The sequence below is a fragment of the Chelon labrosus genome, assembly GCF_963514085.1.
Source record: "Chelon labrosus genome assembly, chromosome: 15".
NCBI lineage: Eukaryota > Metazoa > Chordata > Actinopteri > Mugiliformes > Mugilidae > Chelon > Chelon labrosus.
Genome location: NC_140348.1, coordinates 3713568 through 3736237, shown reverse-complemented (window position 1 = coordinate 3736237; position 22670 = coordinate 3713568). Strand labels below are relative to the sequence as shown.

At 41.9% G+C, this 22670-nt stretch overlaps 1 protein-coding gene across 1 annotated transcript in view; it reads right to left on the bottom strand.

The window, feature by feature from the left end:
* The window catches only part of atrnl1a (attractin-like 1a), a 270092-nt gene that overhangs the window by 160688 nt on the left and 86734 nt on the right, over positions 1-22670 (bottom strand). The window contains exons 19-20 of the mRNA XM_084562309.1: positions 13999-14217; positions 13413-13550 (exon numbers count right to left, since the gene is read on the bottom strand). Of these exons, the coding sequence (XP_084418435.1) occupies positions 13413-13550; positions 13999-14217 (357 nt within the window). The remainder of the gene's footprint in view (positions 1-13412; positions 13551-13998; positions 14218-22670) is intronic.

Here is a 22670-nt window from a genome sequence, read left to right as displayed (position 1 = left end):
ATACCAGACTACAAGTAATACTGCATTGAATAATTTAGTGTTTTCCAACTTATTGTCTATTGTCTACATGGTAGAGGTGCAAAAGCAAACAGGTTTAATGCCATGTCCCTAATGTCATGTGATGTATAATGCATCTTACACCAGTGCTGCAGATTTAAAACACGTTACCAGAAATGCTAGCAAGCCAAACTGCAGAATGACAACGTGTGTTAGGTCAACAGATCTCTGAGCCATATAGCCACAATACTGTTGAGGCTACACAATTATTATATTAACCTGCTTGGCCAAAAAAAATAAATTTGGCACCTGGATTTAACTAAGCAAATAGGTACGAGCCTCCTATTGGATAATTACTGCATGGGAGATTATCTTTCAGCTGGCAACAAGTTATTTAAAAACAACTGATGCAATGAGTAGCTTCTCATTATTTTAAACAACCATGTCCAAAGACACATCCCATGATCATGGAAAAGATGTTAGTCTGTTTGAGAAGGGTCAAATCATTGGCATGCATCAAGCAGAGAAAACATTTAAGGAGATTACAGAAACTACTAAAATTGGGTTAAGAACTGTCCAACGCATTATTAGAAACTGGAAGGATAGTGGTTAATCAGCTCAAATGGGGCTCAAATTGTGAAAGAGTGGTTCAGGGAGCATGAGACATCATTTTCACACATGGATTGGCCACCACAGAGTCCAGACCTTAACTCCATTGAGAATCTTTGGGATGTGCTGGAGAAGGCTTTGTGCAGTGGTCAGACTCTCCCATCATCAATACAAGATCTCGGTGAAAAATGAATGCAACACCGGATGGAAATAAATCTGGTGACATTGCAGAAGCTTATAGAAACAATGCCACAGTGAATGTGTACTGTAATCAAAGCTAAAGGCGGTCCAACGAAATATTAGTGTGTGACTTTTTTTTTTTGGCCAGGCAGTGTATCTTCTAATATGTCCATCACGTAGGAAGTATTTTGGAAGCTCTACAGCTGGTGAGCTGAAATTCTGAGCCTGCAAGGAGCAGAATCAGAGAGTATATTTAGTTCCTTTTCACCAAACCGACATTCTTCCCTTTGATAAGTTACCTCCCCACCAATAACCAAATCTTTTTCACCATTTTCCCCATATCAAATATGTCCAAAACGTTAAGGTTGTCTGATCCACTTTTGCAAGCATCCACAGATTTTACCATCTTATCTGACTGAGCACATTTCCTTAACGCCTTTGTGAGGTTATTATCAAAACTAAATCCCACTTTAAAAAGCCTTCTATTGACAACTGGAATGGAAACTGAATATACTCGTTTCTTTAAGATCTTGCGTGTTACTGGATTTCAGCAAACAACAAAACAATTCATTCAGTCAGACTGTGCCACTAAACATGGAGATGCATGTAGTGAAACTGAGCTCTTGAATAATATGAATGAAGTGCAGACACAGTCATATTTGGGACTCCAAAGTGAGTGGATTCAGTTCTGAGACAGAGCAGCCGGAGGTGAAGGATCATGAAGAGAGAGGGAATGAATGAAATGGACGGAGGACAATCATCATGCATCACACTTGCTGACAATACAGAAAAGAAAGCAGCAGGATAAAGAAACCTGATCACTTAGCAAAAAAGCCTGATGTGATAGAACTCGTATTTCTCACGACTTGCGCAAGCCCTCAGAAGAGGGTACAATTTCTCACCCCGCTGCCTCTGCATGTACACAACAGGAAACACGCCTGTTGTCTGGGTGCGTTTGAATATGTGTGTGTGTACGTCTGTGTGAGTCAGGTAGAAATGAGGGAATAAATCACAGAACGAACCTCGCTCAAGCGCTTATCTCTTCCTACGGTCGTCCCTGTCTTATTCCCAAGAGGCCCGCAGTTCTAAAACTCGAGATAAGGAGGAGGAAGGAATATTCAGGGCCTTGTGATGCTAAATGTTAATCTAAAGGAATTCTGTGCAGCATCACATATTAATGCTTTTCCTGCTGCGGGTTTAAGGCATGCTGAATGCATTTCAATATGAACTAAAAAGGTTCTGGAATTGAGATTAATAACAACAGAAGAACAAAAGATTACACAAAGATACAAACAGCTATCATATCATTTGTGTGTTATCATTTCAAAACACACCTCCTTAATTAATCTGAACCACTCAGTGCTCCGTAATAATCATCACACTTCTATTCATTTTGTTATTCTAGCCTTTCCTCGTGTCAAGAGGAGCTTAATTATCCTACCAGAGGTCAGCGTGTTCTTGCAGCACATAGAGAAACTACTGTTGATGGTGTCTTTTTAGTGAACGTGCTCCTTGAAAAATAAAAAAACTCGTAATTTAATAAAACTCCAGAGAGACGGTTCTGACTGGGTTTTCTCAAGAACGTGACCATTACCCAACCTCCTTGAATCAACCCAATTTCCCACTGTTTTGAGAGCGTTCATGAGTGAATTTAATTAGAGGTCACACCCGATGACAACAGTGCTGTAATTTCCTGATTATGTCGAATAGTACGGCGTGGTCACACCTAGCAGATGTGTTGATTGGCCAGCGGGTCAGGATATACAGATATGAAAATCATCTGCGAAGAGGAAAATCAAGTGGAAAATGGTTCTGTGTGTGTGCGGCCATCTGCTTGTAGTGAAGCGTGACTCCTGCACATCTGTAATGGAGTGACACCTTTAATGGTTGATGCTAATTTTGGTCAAACACAGAGATATGGAGATGGCCTTCAGACAGCTGCTAATTAACTGCTTTACTACTACATGACATGGAACATATTCAGCAACGCCTTCATTCTCTTACACTGAAAACATGAAATCCCCTAATGCTAACCGAAGAACTGAAGAAGCTACTCGGATGAGTGGTGAAACATCTTCTCAAAAAACTCTACAAGTCCAGTTGCCTTTTTTGACCCTTTGTTGGATATATCATGACCTGGATGACTGAGAACCTTCACAGACAAAGTTTGGTGACATCAAACCATGCTTCCATTTCATAATACCCTATCCCATCTTAATGCTTGCTATGATTTTTTTCTTTCCCAACTTCATGATCTCAGACTTCATCATTGTGTCCCATCCAGCTCTGGGGAACCCAGTTATGGTTAACTTTATCTCTGTTTTTGGGCATTTCCTGTTTTACTTTGAATTTATTTAACTGTTTGTCATTACAGATGTCTTCACTTGCTGCCCCTAATTGTTAAGCTTAATTTACAGTACCGCGCCAAGTTGAGTGCATAGCTACTGCCTAGGGCAGGGCTATAGCAGTTGCCATCTTGTCCTTCTGTTTTCTGATTCCCCTTTTCAGGTCAGCAGCCTTGGTGTTCTAGTGCACCTCCTGTGCGGGGGGTTGAGTCTGCTCTGTCTGGAGCGCTGAAAAGTCTTCAACGTTGAGCTGCATGCTGACGTTTTGCTCAACCTCCTCCTGGAAGTTAGAGGCTATCCCAGAGTCCGTTGGCTGAGACATCTCCTGGTTTTCCTCTGCAGACATCGTGGCAGACTTCGCGGCAGACGTCGCGGCAGCCTTCGTTGGAATGAAGACTTGGTGTTTAAAGTCACGCAGGACGACTTTAGATTTACCTCTGTGAACCTTGTCGCGGTTCGGGTTTGTAGCTGTAGTCTCCATTTGAAATCCAGCAGTGTTTCCTGTTCGAATGTCTGACTGTCACTCTGTGTAATATGAAGTAGTCTTCTCGTTCGTTCGCTGTGTGTTTTGTGGTAGGTACCAATCAAAAACTAAGTTGCAGCTGTTGGGAGTTGAGTCCTATTTAAAGTCTCTGCAACATTCTACAGATCAAAGGGAGGCTTTGATGACCATTGCTCTTTGATGACATCAAAGAATCTGACTGCGATGACATCACGTGATGTCATCAGAGAAGCTGACAGTTCCTCTGATGACATCACATTCCATCAAAAAAATCTGACAATCAATCAATCAATCAATTAACTAATCAATAATTTGATCTTTTGCTGGATGTAAAAATGTCTTCAAATGCAACAAATAGTTTGATGTTTTTAACTTTCTGTCCACTTTTAACACAGGAGAAGAATCTCTCTGTGGAATAAAACAAAAATAAATGAATTCTTCTGCTAAACAGTGACATGTCAAGAAATCACACAGCATCATATAAATTCCACAGTGCAACGCTTCCTGACACAGCTGTTACCAGTTTAATGTTTATCGGAAAAGGAAACATAAAGAAAGGTATCCATCCATGTGATAGATACCTGTCCCAGTGTCCAACTTTTGTCTCAATCTTAATAATGCCAGTAATGTATGTTCTTTTGCTGAAGATTATGAGGATAGGTTTCTAGGAAATTGCCCATAACATATTAATGATCTGTTTCAGTATCTGCGAGCATGTCAGAGGCGGCGTCAGTCCCAGCTCTGAGTCCTCATCACGCGTGAGCACCAAGAGTCGGAGAAGACAGAGGGAGGACCCCCAGGGCCGGGCTGAAGAGGCCCGAAAAAAAAAAACAAAAACGAGCGGCTGAACCCCACGACGGGACGACATACCCGACGGCAACGACACTCCAGCAGTGCCACTTCCAGTACCACTTCAGAATCTAAAACAACGCGGCTTCAACAAATCTCGGCACCCGGCGACGGATCGATCACGCTGCATGACTGAGTCCACAACACACATGCTGTAAACATTGTTCATACTCCTCCCTGACCTCTTTTGAAACCCACTCTCAGAGTCACTCCATGGACTGCATGTAAAGGGAGGATGCATTCGCTTGGAAAGGACAATCCTGAGCTGGCTCTGAGGTGGAAAAAGTGGACACCTTCAGATACCCGAGACTTACCATCTGAACACCATGGTGAAGAAGGCCAGACAGCGTCTCTACCTCCTCAGACACCTCAGACTTTAAGCTCCCTCTCAAGGTGCTCAGGAACATTTACACCTGCACCATCGAGAGCATCTTGTGTGGGAGGATACAAAATTCCTCAAGGGCCGGACCCAGCCCGGGGGCCGCCAATTGAATAGCCTGGGCCTAGGGGTTTATGCCGATAAAAGCATTTATTCCTGTGCACTGATGTAATTACACCACTAAAACACTAGGGGCAAGCGGCCAGCTGTGTTGAGTTTGACTCTTCAAACACAATGGTGAGTGGAAATGAGCGGCTCACGGTGGAGTTGGATCAACAGTTAGTTTCACTAATCTCACTGCAGAACAGAACATAGAGAAGACATCTGAGTGAACGGTGTGTATGAGCCTGAACAAAGGAAAACATTCTGTGCTTGTCCGACCGTGAACAAGGAAGTACATTTAGTAGCAATCACAGTCGTTACAGGACGCATCGCCTTAGCAGTTATACTTCTGGGGAGGTGCATGTCAGGCTACAGTGTAGGGTCTGTAGCTGTCGCGGTACTATAAACTGCACATTAGTCCTGCTCTGATGTATCTCACCTGTGCCACACCGTTCCCCTTGCATTTAACCTCCGTGTTCCCATCCCACCATGCCAGTTCATCTTTGTATTTTGTGGCAGAAGCGTACCAGCCTGTTCCAGGAATACGTAGTTCTTTCAATCACCTGTATCTGGGGGTCCCCCTCAACCAGTTCCCTGTTTCTAGTATAATTTACTCAGTTTTGAAAATTTCCATATATATTCCAACCTCTCAATCATCTAAGGCCATGCATTTTTAATATTGTTGTAACTAGACAAAAGTCATTACTGTGAGCTCATTTTAAACGTGTTTTGTATCATTAGTTGTTGTTGGTCGCTTTGTGGTATTTTACTATCGTGTTGGAAATTAGCTTCAGACCCTGCTTCCACAGCTGTCAGTGTTTCTCTGTACTGGTCTGGTCCCTTACAAATAAAACTGAACTATGACATTTTTTACAACTATAACCAAACACTGACCTCCACGAATATTTTTCCTGCAATGTCACCTTCCACCTTGAGCTGACTCTTGCTCATTCTTTGTCCAGTTCCAGAGACAGGGCAGTTTGCTTGGATAAGAAAGGGCTGGACTTTATGCAGCGATTAATGAAGAGACGGTGTTCCCCACGAGGGCAGAAAATGTCAAATGCACGGGAACACACATCCGGTATATATTTGCATACAAATCGAGGAACTGAATATATTTTCCTCAACTCAGCAGAACGGGATCAGTGAAGCATCAGCATTTAAATGTGCAAACTTCAAAGCCTCCATCATTTTACTCCTAGAGTCAATTTGAGGCCCATTAAGAGGACTTATACTTTAATGGTTCATAGTGTCTTGAAAATGAAGCATTTGCATGACTTAAAGGAGATGTTGAATGTTTTCACTTGTTCTTAAGTGTTGGAAGTAGATAAAAAAATGTTAAAACAGTTAAGGGTTCAAGTTGGTAATCAAAATGTATATATTTGCTAAAATGACATGGTGATAATATTTGCTATACTATGAAGTGTGAATGATGATGATCATTCAGGCATCTAGTGTGGATTTGAATATTATTTTAGGTTAGTGGCAACATTAACCTTCTTCTGTAACAGCTTCTTCCCTCAAGCCTCAAGACTCTTGAACTCCATGAAACTGGACTGAGCATACACAGTGCACCCAATCATAACTTATATTCAGCCTTTTGCACACATCTTTGCATCCTTTGCACACACTATGCTCCTAATCAGTCAAGTGTCCACAACTCATACTCTGCTAGTCTGCGCTGCTCTCTGTTGTTGTGTAGTGTCTTTTGTAAGTGCATTGTCTCCCGAGTGTTTTGTACTGTCTGTATTGTATTGTTTGTCTTTGCGCTGTCTCTCGTCTTTGCAGTAGTGGCACTGTCTGTCTGCACTGTTTGTACTGGTTGTATTGTGTGCTTAGGTGCGCACACACAAGCACACACTTTATGCTCATTCCTTTGTATTGTTCTTAGTCCTATGTCTTCATCTAGCTCCTAATCCTGTCCTCCCCTCATCTCACTATGAACTGCACCTGGCACGGTTGAAATGACAATAAAAACCTCTTTAACCTTTGGTCTTTTGCCCTTTTTCTTAGTTTTCAGGTGAGCAGCACAGCAGAACAAAGCAGTTAAAAGGTTAACCAGACCACGCTGATGTAGAAGCTGTGAAGTAACAGACATTAATCCACAAATGATCTAGATGCTGAGCGGCTCTCTGCGTGCTCCTAATTTAATTTAATTTTAAATGCTTTGTTCCTCCGTCTTGTCTCCCCGGTTTTAAGAATCTGCAAATAAGTTTTTACACCGCAAACTTCACATTTAGCCATAATAAATTATTTTAATGTGAGGTTGTTTAGTTGCATTTGGAGCGAGTGTGAAACAAGTTCATTTCATTAAGGCAAAGGGTGCATTATTTTACCATATTCAGCACAACAGTCTGACTTACATGAGAGCACACTAGCTAATTTATTAAACGTATGCTGGTTAATGTCAGTTTGAGCTGCGAGCTATAAATGAAAGCGCACAGTCTCAAAGAAAGCAGCTTATTCAAGATGAGACGTGTTGAGTCACAGACGCAAATAGACTTCAAAAAACACTATTTGCACTGACTGGAGATCAAAAAGGATTCAAAAGCCGTTTAAATCTTATTTACTGCACTGCTTGTATGTGTGTGTGTGGGGTTTGTGTGTTTCCGTTTGTCTGTGCGTCCGTGTGTTGACCAGTCAGAAGCCAGGAACAGAGCTGCCAGAGGGAAGATGACTGGAATCCCTCCAAGAATGCTGGGTAGCTTGCAATTCCGCCACAGGGATCCACAGGTTGATAAACACACACAAGCATGTTTAAAAGCACAAATATGTGCGCACACACTTGAGACAGCAGGTAAGAGTGAGTTTGCGCGTGTCTATGTAGAGAAGAATGAATGGAGTGACTCTGCAGGCAGCTTCCCTCCTCTGCTACTCCACTGCTGCTAAAGCTCAACAACAGCTGGCTTTGTCTGATCCATCACACACACACTACTACTACTACTACTACTACACTAACACCACCCTGCTGTCCTGTCAGTCCCAGTCTCTGGTTGATGCTTCAGGGTTGTTAGCTCCTTGCAGAGACAGCACTCAACATCTGTATGGTTCCTGCACTCAACACAAATTTACAAAGACCGCTGCTGCACCCCGCTCAGAGGCTGCAGATCAAACCCTCGAACCAGGGGCAGACGGAGACAAGAGAGAGGGAGGGGAGGGCTGGACAGAAAATGATCCGTCGGAACAAAGGACTCCCTTATCAAAAAGGCAGCACCACCGTTCCAGTTTCAATGAGAAAATGAGCCTTTAGTTGTATTTGTCTGAGCATTCATTTCTAATGGACATGCAGTTTTCAGGTCTGGACAATGCAATGCAGGTCATTTATCTATGATTAACAAAATGACCCAAGAATCAGCTCGACCTATTACTGCCTGTACTTAAGCTTTAGCAACTAAAGAATGAAACCAACAAGAGAGAATAAGACAAGAAACCCCAATCTTCCACTACACTTCCTCTCCCAAAGAAGTTTTACAGAGCTTGTGATAACAACTTCATATTATTTCCACTGCTGCTCAAAGGAGAGAATATTGGATCACTTGCACACAAGAGGCTGGTTGCTATGAAAACATAAATATATGAGGTTTAACACTTGCCTGACATATAAATTATTTATTTTTTTCTTACCAAAGTGCTTACAGGACCTTTAAACAAAATCAAAAAAATATATATTCAATATATTGGACATTCATGGCAATTTCTTAATTTTTTTTATTATTATTATTGTATTCATTATTATTTTAAATTATGGAAAAGAAATCTTGTTTTTTTATTTTATTTGGTTGTATTTTTGGTATTGATATGAATGTTATGAAAAGGGAAGTTTCCGTCCTTGCTCAGGCAAAGATGGCCTAAAAAACTAATGTTTGTGTATCTGAATTGGTGAATTTATATTATATAGGTTATAGTCATTTAATTGTGTTAGCGAAAACTAACACAATAGCGACAACAAAGACAATAATTACCAAGTGAGCCTCTGCAACATAAATGAATGCTCATTTTATCATATAAATAATGAGTTTAATTCAGTGAGAAAAATTTAACATATTGTGGCTGACATAATGCAGACTGCATCATGATATTCACTACAGTAAATATTCCTATTGAAATATCAGAAACGATATAAAGGATCCTGTCAGGGTTACCTTTTCAAAATAAGCAAAGCTTTCTTTGCAAACAAACATTAAGTTCATTGAGGCCAAAAGCCTTGCATAAATCCACAAGTCTCTAAACTGTATACTACTGGATGATGAGGGAGGTATTGATGATGTGGGTGGTGCAGAAGTCTCAGAAACTCATGGATCAAATATGATAGACTTGGTGTTAGAGGGTCAAAGTGTTTGAACAAAAAGTAAAAGGATTCAAAAGTTCTTCCTGTTAAAAATCAAGAAGTCTTGAAGGGAAAATGAAATATTAAAGCAAACTTTTACTGGTGGCTTAGATGGTTGTATATAGAGCACATATGATCTCATTCCTCTAACATACACATGGATAACCTTTAAAGGAAAAAACAAGGCAGCTCCCTGAAAGTCATCTAGTCATCACCTTGACTCCACCTTGACTGGCCCTTCATCTGTCCTACAAGTTTCCTATGCTAACTCTGTACATTTAAATTCACACTAATATTCCACTTTCACTCCAATATTCCAAATATGATACAGTTTGGAATTCAATATTCCCAAGCTGCATCTGAGATGTGGAATATGCAGTTATTAGTCTCATTTTAGGGGCATTCCTTGTGAACATATTTACTGCACTGAGCGACATGCGGTAACCCGTTTATGGCCATTTCTGTGTGAGGGGACACAAACCAACCGTTTGCAAGCACTGGAATAAATAGGCACACCAAAAAGAAAGGCCCACATTCCTGGTTGGAGGTGAAACACACTGGCTTTTAAACACCGGGAAAGACTTCAGCCAGGGTTTGGATATGTGTAACTATCCAACGCTGACCTTTTCCAAAAAGTAGATGAAGGAGAGAAAAAGTTATTTTACATACAAGCAGGAATAATGTGGAATATTCATTTTCATTACCCACATAAACAACTATGTATTAATATTTTATTTTGTAGAATTAGGGGGAAATTACCATACTACTTTGCAAATACAAAAGCAAACCTGGTTTAAAGCCCCTTCACCAAAGAACTAAGAAACAAATCCTGCATAATTAATATTGGCTGTCGCTGAATTTACACATTCTGTGATAACGCTTCTTTTAATCATTATTAATTCTATGATCTCATAAGCTCAGGACACTGTAGAGACGCCCCGTGTAAGATGTCCCACGTCAGCTCATACGAAAGGAGCACTGAACTGAGCTGAACCTGTTGAAAATGACAGAACCTCTCCGATAAGTGACAAAATATCCTCAAGATCCAACAACAGTCTCCCAGTTGTGAAGTGATTCTGTGTATCGGACGATCAGCATGACTGAGAGGCTCCATAGACAGCCAGAGAAGGAGGTGGTGCAGAGAGAGACGGAGGAGCAGAGAGAGATGGAGACAAGGAGCCTACTGATGTGAATCATGCAAAATTTATGGAAGCAATAAAAGTGTTCAGCGAGAGGAGCCGGTGGCAGAGGAGCATGATATGCTGAAGCACTGGGTAGCAAAGGATAACAAGCACAAGAAGAAATAATACAAGCTCAAGTCTTGCCTGGAAGACAGTTCAGAGGGCACGGGAGCACAGTGGTGTGTCTGCAGCTGGTGATATGGGCACTAACCAGAATATACAGTCTATACTATAGAAATGTTTTCAAAGGAATAATTTATAAACTAACAAAAAAATAAATAAATTGATCTGCTGGTTTCTCTCTGAGTGGAATGAATCTATTCCTTCTCAAAGTATTTGCTCCATGTGGGGTAAGTCAGGTGACGAGTTTCCAAGAGGGACAGAAACACGGATCAAACAGACGTGAACTTGAGGGACTTGCCATCAGACAAAGTTCCTGGTCAGAGTTTTTAGCAGTTTGTGAATCGTAGGAGAACGAAAGAGGGCGGCCGCCCGCAGTACCACCGAGGTAGAGGCTCGAGATGACTCCAGGTCAAGAGAGGCGAGCCATGAAGTCAAAGTAGCGAGCCCTCTGGACACACGCTGGGGTCTCCTGGAGGAGGGTGTATAATCTTGAAAGACCCGAAACCCTAATGAACCCAGGAAAAGCATCAGTGATGATGTGTCCAGACTGACGCGTCTGCTAATGTATTTTCACAGCTGCTGCTGTGCCTCATGCTGCTGTGTGTGCTGTCTACATTCTACATTTGTCTGGTTGGCGGGAGACAGTGTGAAGTCTGAAAGCGGATGTTTTGAGGACATGAGGGCCTAAACCTCAGCAACATGAGCTGAACAATGACCGTTACTTTGGAGTCCATGTGGTATGTACTTTGTTACATGACTCAGGACTGTGTTTTATGGGAGATATACTTTGGCTCAAGCACTGCAGTTAATCTACATGATTACATTTTCTTGTGATTCATGCACGTGCCCGACCACTGAACAGGCAAGGTTGTCAGGAACCTGCGACTGCGTCTGTACTAGTGCCTGGTGCAGAAGTTTCCATCTGCAAAGCAATCAGGTACACTCTCCATGAAAAATCTGTTTTTAAAAATGTTTTGGAGGCATCAGTCTACGCTCTGCTGTAATAAAACGAGACAAATCAGCAGAACCAAAACACCCAAGAAGTGGCATCTGAAATGTAAGCCCTCCTCTGAGGGCCTCTGAGTCTAAACAGACATCCAACATGTTGTCAGCCGCGGCTCTACCGGTGGGTGCGTTTCATTCGGTATGTGTGCGGGACAAGGTGAATGGTACAGTCAGAGAAAAGCGTCACTAATGCCCTGAGCGCGCACACAGACACACACTTCATCCAGATTTGACAAGGTTAGTTAATCATCTGTCACAGGGACAAGAGAACGGACAGACCCCCTCTCCTCTGTCTGTCCTCTCCTTCTCTTTTTATCCCTCCATCTCCTCCTCCTCCATCGTCTCTCTATCCAAGGGCAACTGTTCTTTTCCACCGACATTAACCTTGCATATCTCACTACACGGTTTTATCCTTTTCTTTTCCGTCTGCCTGACTTTGTTCCAGTCTTTCTCATCCTTCCATCCTCTTTAAAACGTGCCGAGGCCTTCCCCCTCTCAGGCAGGGACGGAGCCGTCCCTCTATCATTCAGTTCTCTAATCGGCCACGCATCATTGACTCCCAGCCGTTTAGCCCAAGGTAAATCTAACAGTCCCTTTTATAAAGAGAGATGGGGAGAGATGGAGACTGAAAGAAGGATGAATGGATTGATGGACGGATGAATGGAAGGGGGAGGCAGAGTCACTGCAAATTTTAAGAGAGGTAGTCAGAGGGAAAATGAAGGGATAGGTGTGAGGAGGTAAAGGTAGATGGATAGAAGTAGATCTGTGTCTATATGTGGTGAGTCAGTGAGTGTAGCTAATAGGATGACACTAACCTGTCTGAGGAGAGGAGAGGAGAGGAGAAAGGGAAGGAAAGGAAGTCACAGAGAGAAATAGCTGACAACTTGTGACCATGAGATTTTAAACAGAGCACGAGAAAAACCAAAAAGATAGGGGGAAAAAAATGCAAATAAAGCCAGAGAAGAGGAGGAGGTGCATCAGAGGCCGTTCCTGCGCGGAGGTGCAGAGAGGCGTGCATCTATCAGAGCCACGCTGGCTGCAAAAAGCCACCAGGGACAGAGACACCAGTCAACTCAGGAAATAAGAAAATGATTAAGAGCGATTTAACGTCACGCCGCCGCCGCCGCCAAGCCAAAACGCACATCTGTCACAGCGAGACTGATGTTGCTGCACCTCCCTCTCACTTCCCCCTTCCCTCACACTCCAGCAGTCACTCATTCGTTACACTCTCCTGTCACTGAAGTTCATTTTTTCCTATCTAGCCCCATGCCTGCACACCCATTTTCACACGTATTCTGTTAATAAGTGTAGCGTTCGGTGTGATTGTTTTCATATGACGCAAACCAAAGCGTATGGGGACAAAAGAAAAAGCCAGCATGTATCTGTCCGTACTAGCTTTCCAAACAAAAATGCAAAATTTGCCAGTAGAGAGAGAGAAACTGGAGAAAATAAAAATGGACTCATTTAAACTGCTGCAGGTTCTCTTTAATCTGCACACCACGGTCCTGCTCATACGACGTGTTTAGTTTGAGTTTTCTCTGCAGGTCACCACAAACTCTAAAGAAACCAAAGCTGGACCACAGCTTTTAAACACTGCCCCCATCAGGATGTTTGTTGCTATTACACCGGTGTAGACTGATGGCACCTGCATGAGGGTCTCATGATGTAAAAACAGTTCAGAGAAAGAATGGAAACTGTGCATGGCTTGGAAAAAGGAAACAGAGTCATCTCTGTATCTGGGAATTCATTTGTCACATTTGGAATTAAACAGACATAAATGACAAACGAGACACAGCGTGACCTTTGAACTTACCATTACACTTCCCTCCATTGATGGGGTCTCCATAGTAACCGGGCATGCAGCTCTGGCAGTGGGTTCCTGCTGTCAGGTTCCCACAGTGCTCGCACACACTGCCGTTCACACACCTGCTGTGGCCGTTACACTGGCACGCTGCGAGGAAACACACACACACACACACACACACCCCCACACACACACACACACACACACACACACACACACACACACACACACACACACACACACACACACACAGGATAAAGGGCACGCTAGGTTTTCAGTTGATTAGGTACATCCAGGTAAACCTTGTGGAGCATCATGTTAACAGCTCTACAGTAAATTAAGTCTGTGGATAATCTTCCTATTGTGATCATCACAGATTGTCAGAGTTGACTTTCTGTTGCTCACTTACACTCTTCACAAGTGGAAGAAACTCCCATATATGTTTCATATAATTTAATAGCAGCAGAACACAACAAACAATAGCTATAGATGCTATTCATGTCAAGTGGGACACAGCTTAACCCGTTACAGCATCTTCACCTGAACGTGCTCATTACATGGGATCTGGTCCAGCGGTTGACAGCGGGTCACTTACCAGGGCACTGGATAAATGCCCAGTTGTAGCCTCTGTCAGACGAACAGAGGGCCTGGTCCACCACCATGTCCCTGTCTCGTAGTCTGTCTCGCTTCAGGGGACCTCTGTAAGAGCCCTCCATGCAAACGCCTCTGCCGGTGTTACTGGGATCGCCGCACCAACCGCACTCCACCCTCTCCAGACACTCAGAGCACGTCCTCAGGCCAGAGCAGTTCTGGGCTGGTTGGAGCAAATGACAGATCCAGATGAGATAAAGAGAAAAGGGGATGGGAAGGTGAGTTCAGTTGATGTTTTTTTCCTGGTTTGTCCACAAATTCAAACACAAACTTAGATTTAAGATGTAGCTTTAAGTAAATTCAACATGTTGTTAAAGATCTAGTCTGTTGATTGCCAAGCTAATTCAGGGCTTGTTTGAGTTAACAGGGGGAGGCAGATTTAGACAACCTTTCAGCTTATTGGACTAACGCTTTATCTTCACAGTATATAGACTGCACCTACACTTGGCTGGCTGGCACTGTGCAAAACTGAAGTGGTAGGGATGATTTGATTGATTTCTGTTTGTCCTCCTTTTACATCTGGCTTTAGTAATTAATGTATGTACAGATGAAGGAGATTATGTTCAACCTCAAGAGATTGTTTTTTTTTTTAGCAGAGATTATTGTAGGTATGCTACTTTTTTTTTGGCACACCCTACTTTAACAGTCCCTAGGCAGTTGGTAGTGGAAACTTGCCAACAGGAATAATGTCCTAAGTATTAGTTGAAACAGTCAGTGGCTAGTTCAGTTCATGTTAAAAGGAGAATCTGCACAGCAGCTGCTTCTCATTTGAGAGGAATAAATGAATAAGATGTTGTTATATTGGACTTCTCCATTCTCACCAGTCAGTTTGCAATGGCTCCTTTTACCTGGGCAATATTTCAATTCATTCTTCATTCTGACCAGAGATTCCAACTCAACTGCTTACATGGACGCTAAATGAAACAATCTGATGAAAAGTACATGTGATGCCGTGGAGCATCACTTCTTTTCCCAACTTTACAGACAACACTGAGGAAGACCACCAAGACGGAGCCACATTTTCAATGCCGCTGCCCACGTGGACACCATTCATCTCACCAAACATCTTGTTTGTTTGCTAGAGTGTTACGCCCCTTTGCAGGCCCACTGGCCTTGCAGTGGCTGTACGGGTGATTTTGGCTGGTGAATGGGTTTAATTAGTCTAAGCCAGCCTCACCAGAGAAGGTATGGATAAAAAACATGGCTGAAGAGGCCTGAGGAGACATGACGCAAACCCTTTATTGACTCTGTCGTCATTTCTTCACCCATTGTGATGACCCTGAAGTTTTAAATAAAATCCATATATGTTTTAAACTGTTATAAAGTGGAAACTGACAGAGTTTTAACAAGGAGGGAACACAGATACTTCAGATTTAGTTCGTACTACTATAGTATAATGATGAACATACTGTATATGTAAACAGGACGTTTTATTTCTGTAATGGTCTAATGTTCATCCTCAGTCGCCATCTGGATGAAAATAAACCTTTTAACCATCTGTTCTGACCATATTTATTTACACAAATTTATAGTTACTGTAAATGGCATCGACCCAATACAGATATCCCCCTCCCCCTCTAATACTTTGCATCTTTTGTTTGTCACCTTTTCACTGACCCTCAACATTTCTAAAGAAATTGACTTTTTGTTACCACACCATTCCACACGTTGGGAGAAGGATTTGTATTCATAAAGTGGATGTGACATTCAAAAGCGCCTTAGTGGTTCAAATTAAAAAATGACCCTTTTTTTTTTTTTTTTATAATGCTATGGCATTCAATGCTGGTAAAATAAAACAGAAATCTCCAGACTGAAGGCCTTTGTTGTTCGCTGAATGTGGCAGGGAGAAGGCGACAGGCGACAAGTATGAGAAATCAAGTTTTTTGTTGTTTTTTTTTCCAGGAGACTCTGGCCTTCCAAAGTTAACTTTACAGCTCCTATTTAAACCCCTCCTCCCTGTTGTGCAACTTCAACTCATCCTCCTGTCATGATAAATTTTAGTCTACAAAGCGAGGGCGGGAATACACAGTCACAGAGACAAAGAGAAGAGGTAAGACTTGGCGGGTAGCTTGACGTGTAACACAAGGAAACCAAAAGGTTGAGAGAAGTTATCCGAGCCGTTGTGTCTTACAGCCCGCTGAGAGGATTCAAATGCAGAGTCGAGTAAAATTAGCATTTTCACCAGAAGTTGTTTCCCTTTTGAACGCGATCCATTTCCATAAGCCACAGATGTTGCAGCTGAACCAGTGTCTCTTCCTCTCCCCCTGCTTGAAATACACCCCTTGTCCTCTGTATGTGTTTGCAAACTCCACCGTTGCATTATTCAGCTGCAGCAATGCTGATTCATTTGTTCTCTCTCCCTCTTTATAATTACAAACTCCTGCTCCCACTCGCTCAGACTCACTCTTTATCTCCTCTCTGCCACATTTGTATCCTTCTTTCTCGATTTCTATTCACTAAGGCATCTTCCATCTCATTCTGGGCTGCTTTCTCCACCATTATATCCTCTCCTGCCTATTTCCTGTCATTTTGATTTAATTAGATTTTTTTTCTGTAGGACTCCGAAACACTTTAGGCGCAAATTAAATCACAAAGGGTGGGACTCTCCTATTTTTTCCTTCATCTTCTCCTTTTCTCATCTCTCCTACTGTGCTCTTTCCCCTCTGGTTTTTACTTTCCCCTCCCTTTATTTCCTCCCTCCTTTCACTTTTCCTCTGACAGCTTTTATTATAGCCAATAGTCCTTAAAGAGAGACGGTCCAACAGAATATCCCTAATCCACCACACAGCAGGGTTTCATCTGGCAGAAAAGCACATATTTACACTCCCAAGAGCAGACTTTAATATCCAATAAATATAACGCGGCGGTTTATCATTTTAAAATGTGACTGAATAGCAGTTCTTTTTAACCGCTGCACTTTTCTTCTGCCACACCTGTAAAATTCAATATGATATTACGAATTATTCTTAACTGTTTACATGGACGCAGGGTTTATAAGCCCAACAATATCAATGACAATGGAACTTTTTATTTTTATTTTAAGTCCTGTTGCTGGAACTATACCAAAAGAAGAAGAACTTTAACACCAACTTTACTGAAGCACTGAATTCATTCAATAGAAGACGATGACTATGATGGAGCTACATTTCTGCTTCATCCCTCTTCTCTCTCTCAACACTGCTGACTTTAGACACCTCTCAACCAGCTGTCATCTACAGAAATTCTCTACAGATCTCTGAAATGACTCTGCAGTCGCCGGCCTAATCCAGGATGGGGAAGATGGAGAATACTGCCTCCAGCTGAATGTGGGTAAAACTGAAGAGATGGTGGTGGATTTCCACAAGGACAAAACACTGGACTGGTCTGACCATGCTAGGGTACTTTATAAGAAAGGCCAGAGCAGATTCTAACTGCTAAGGACACTTGGGTCCTTCAGAGTGCTGGGAGCACCTTGTGTGACTCCGTGGTGGCATCAACCATATGCCACGGATTGGTAGGCTGGAGTGGCAGCAGACAAGAGGCTGAACAGACTGGTGAAGAAGGCCAGCTCTCTTCTGGGCTGCCCTCTTGAGCCTGTGGAGGCGGTCACTGATCGGAGGATGGAAGCAAAGCTGTCGGTCTGTCTCTTTTTTTTTTTTCCTTTTGGATTCATACAAAGTTGTGCCCTCGTTACCTTATCTCCTCTTCTTCAAATTTCATCCGATTTTCACCAACTATAAAATCTGAGCTGCAAATGTCTTGCAAGTGGAAGCTATCTCAACTTATATTCAGAAAGTGAATTATTTTATAGTTTCATAACTGCAGCATGTTTTTTTAAACAGTCATTTACAAGGTTCAGGAGTTTCAAGAGTCAGATACAATCAGTGGGCTCCTGGCTCTGCAAAGCAATTTCCTCACAACAATGTGGGTTCATTTCAAAAACTATGAAAATATTTTGCCTAGGCACATCACAAAATATGGTCTCTGGTAAAAGTTTGGAGCAAACTTTCATCTGGTTGCACTTTTATCACCAGTATGGCAATCACTGTGTCCACAGAGCGCTACATGATTGTCTATACGATTCCTTAAAATACATTCCTGAAGCAGAGTTAATCTCAACACACAGGCTGCCTCCCTGAACACACATCGCAATGGTGCATTTGCAGCTCTCGACTGTGATTCATTTGTGGAACGTGTCAAAATCAGAGGGAGCAAATGGATCAAATATTTCAGGCATCAGCCTGGATGCCACAAATATGATGAAACGGGCCCCGAGGACACTAAATGGCACAAATAAAAGCAGTTCATACAGAAGTAAGAGACGGCGCAAAAAAACAAATTCCAGCATGGGCAGAAAATGCAGGCATCTCATGTTCACTTACATGAAAGGGGTATGAGCAGATAATATAATTTACCTGCTATGTTCTCAATGCCTGAGCCGTTTCTATTTTTAATAGCATTTCCAATTATCTGGATTCATCTGTGTTCCACATGGAAAGAATTAAGAGAGGTTATTGCCTCATGAAGTCTCATGGACTTGGGATAAATGAGGATGAGAGAAAATAGAGTGTATGTGCCTGCAGGGCTTACAGGGCTTTTGTGTTAGTTAACAGCACCAAACATTTAGCTGCACCTTGTGCTGTTATATGACATTAGCCCCAGGTTATTTGCAGAGTAAATGTCCTTTTGGATAGCCCGTTTATTTCCCATGAGGCTGGAAAACATATTTTGTGATTACAAGAGGAACATTTGATCTAAACAAAATCCCAAACAAATGGTTGACCAACAACTACTCTTTCCTTTGTGGATAATTTTAAAGTTAAAAGTAGGAACACTGATTTATGCATGGCAAACTTGTTAAATGCTTATGTTTTTACAGTTTCTTGTTAAAGGTGATTATTGTGTCGTCAGTCTGTACACTGTGTACACTGCTCTGCAGCAAAGCACTTTTCCGCCCGACGGCGGGAGGTGAATGAAGAGGCACGGCTGTGATTTCATTTCCATTTATTGCACTTCGCAGCAATTAAATTATGAGTTATGGCTGGTAAATTTAGCACACGAACAAAACAGAACTCTTCTGGCTTTGTGATTGAGTTGAGTCTAAAGTGGCACTAGTAGGTCTGTGAGACTCTTAAAAAGAAAAAGTTGTGAAAGTGTAATGACACAGATATTCGCTGCTGTCCAAAACATTTTAAAATTATTAGGAACTAATGGGTTTTGGAATGAGATTCTATGGACACTAGTATTCCACTAATAAGCCAAAATAGATATCTTATGTGACCACTTCACTTAGAACAGACTATCCTTATCAGGAGGAATGTTGAATCAGATAGAGAGCGGTGGTGGAAACTTGAAATAATCCATTCAGTAGGAAAGTATTAGCTTCTGATCCATGTAACTTGATCTGCTGGTTTGTCCCTGGTTGGAATAAATCCATTCTTTCTGAGCATGTTTTCTACACATGAGAAGAACATCTGATGATGTGAGGAGTTTCCAGGAGAAACAGAAACATGAAGGTAGCACAACTTGTTCAAACTCTGGCTTTGTTCTTATTTTCATTGTGGACAGCAACGCTGGAAACATCTTGTTCATCTTCCTCTATTGAATGAATTCAGTGTTGTCAATAAAGTTGAGACAAAACTACTTCTTTCTTATATTTCCAGTAAGTTTGCCACCTGACATCAGGAAAAACCACTTTGATTGAGGGATATTTGGCAGTCACGTTGGACTCGCTGATCTTTATGACTTCAGTCAAATTAACAAAATATTGCCCAGGAAAATGGATCTGATAACAGGATGCAGAAGTCATACAGAGTATCACTAAAAATGAAAAACAACCTCATCCATTTTCATTTTATGTTTCACTGGTCAAGTCAGAGAATATTTGATCTGCAGGGTTTCTGTCAAACACCTAACTGTATGTAGTAACTGGGTCAAAAACCCAAAAGGACATGGGTTTGCATCTCAACCACTGCCACAAAACATCAGTCGCTCAAAATCTTTTCAAGCTGCTGTCGTCACTTGGAGACTGAGAGCCTCAACGTCCTTTAAAGTTCTGTCAACAACAAACATTAAGCTCAGCATTTCTCCAACGCTGGCTGCTCTATGGGTGGAAATGAAATAGAAACACCCTCTCTACTTTCCTTCCCAATATGCAACGCTCGGTTGAAATCGAGATATTAGTCGCCCTCTTTGACAGAAATAACCCCAACACAACATATGACAAATGCTTTGAGAAAGTTAGGTTATCTACAGTTTGCTGCAGTAAAAAAAGGATTGTTCCTGCTGGGGGAATTTTCATCTTATCAAAAATTCTCTCAGCGCAATCGTCTCGGTGTCGCATTGTGTTCATCACATCGGGTCTGATATTCGGTGTCCCTGGATAGCACGTATCATCTGGCTTCATCTTGTGTAATCCATTTGCTCCTACAGTACTTGACAGTGAGCCTCCATACATAATACATCAAGTGGGGAAGCCATACGCTGCCTTCCCCTTCGCTCTTCTCCAAGCATGTGAAGCTACAACCACCAAGTGGGATTGACAGAAAACACACAACACGCACTTCTTGAGAAGATTGCCTGAGAGAAAATAAAACCATTTCTCTCCGGAGCAAAACCAATATCAGCTACAACACCCTGACCATAACCTGCTCTGTGTGTGTATGTATGTGAACAATGCACACACCGTAACGGACACAAAACTAGAAACTCCTGTAATTCAATACACCTCTACTTAATCCCACCTGTGTGCTTAAAGTGTAGTACTGTTTGTGGTAATAGAACAGTATCATCAACAGTATAACAGACTGCTAGATTTGATGGTGCTGTGTCAGATTTTGCCTCATCCATGTGTGAGAAACACACACATGGTGCACAAGTTATTCAAAGCCAACACCTCAGAGTGTTGACTCACCCCCAAAAAACCTCACGATTGAGTTTTTGATGATTAACTTTGTGAAACAGTCTATTCAAACCAACCCAAGAGGCAACTGAAAGTGACAGAAAAAACAGCCACAAGGAAAGCAGAGGTGTAAACTGAAACAAAACATTAACGGTCCCACACAGGGACTGAGTGTGAGTATCTGACCCCCTGCATTTGACAAGGCAAAACGTGACTGTGGTCCAGTTTGTCTGTTACATGTTTGACATGATACCAGGCTGTTTATTGGGTGTTTAGTCCAAGCTATTGATTAATTGATTGCACTTTTGTATGTGCATTATGACTGTGACACTAGTGGAAGCAAATACATTCTAATGTCCTGCACTAAATCTCAGCTTCATGGCTGTTACTGTAATCAGTACTGGTTTAAAATAACCGTTTTCATTTTGAAAGCTGCAGTTTGTTGTACTACTGAATTGTATTGTCTCGTACCAACATGTTTTCCATTTCTGAAGAGAGGTTTTAAAGTTCAGTGTGGTGGCTCTGGCTGTTGTCATCTTGATTCCACCTAACTCCTGACTGATTCAAAAACGGGCAAAGAGCGAAACTGGAGCTGTGGGGAGAGGGCAATGCAGAGGCACCTCCACAGTAGCCTCATCTTTCAGCCAAGAGGTTGCTGCTGGATTATGTTAAAGGAACGCTGATTTGCATGCTGTTTAATTACGACTACATTACAGGCGAATGTTACGACTTCCCAGTTTGCAAATATGCCACTGCAGTTGTTCTTTGCAGCTAAAAAACAGATGATACTTTCCTTTTCTCTGAATCTGCTGATCAACAACAGCTATCAGCAGTAATAGCTGAATAAATGCAGTATTAAAGTCTTCACGTGGGAGTCCGAGAGGCTACTGTAGAATTAAACCACAAGCAGAACACTGACCTTACAAGCTGGACATTAAATCTTTAAAAAAAAAAAAAAAAAGTTACATTTTCAGCTGCCATGGACTGTCACATTAGCCAAAAAAAAATAAAAATAAAAGTTTTATATGACAAGACTACAGAACAACTGGGACGGAAAAATCAGCTGGCTTTCAAAGGAGTTCCCAAGACATCCAACTTTTAACATCTGGGGCTACACTGAAGCTAATTATTTCAAGACGTTGTGCTGAGGAGTGTGTCTATGTTAGCCTCCAGCCAACAAGAAAAATGGAAAGGATACACAAAGCCTGGGGCCAAATCGATCTGATAAAGAAATAACCCGCTTCAAATTGGATCTTCAGACAAGCAATAGATTTGTGTGAAAGCTGCAACCAACGCTGAGGTCATGAATCTTTCAGCTGCGGCCTGCAGGTCCTGCTTCCAAAAACAAGGCTCGATTAATCCATAAACTAGAGAAGTGAAGCAGAAAGTTGTGAAACAATAAGCAGAGAGTGATGGCCTGTAAACGAGCAGCAATGCTCTGTTGGAGAATCTGAAAAGCAAAATGTCATATTTTACATTATAAGCCGGCGCAACAAAGGCAAAAAGTAGCAGAACAAAAGCCTCCTACACACCTTCTGCCACCAAACAGAGATATGAATAATAAAAGAGAAGAGGAGATGGTGGCATTATGTAAGCACTGAAGGTAAAATGAAAGAAAGGAAAACAATATTGGCTTGCAAACAGCAGGCTGGAGAGACTACTGGCACCAAGAAGGAATAATAATCAGCAGTCACAAGACAAGGAGATCAGTTTCTGTAAATCTACCAACAAGAACA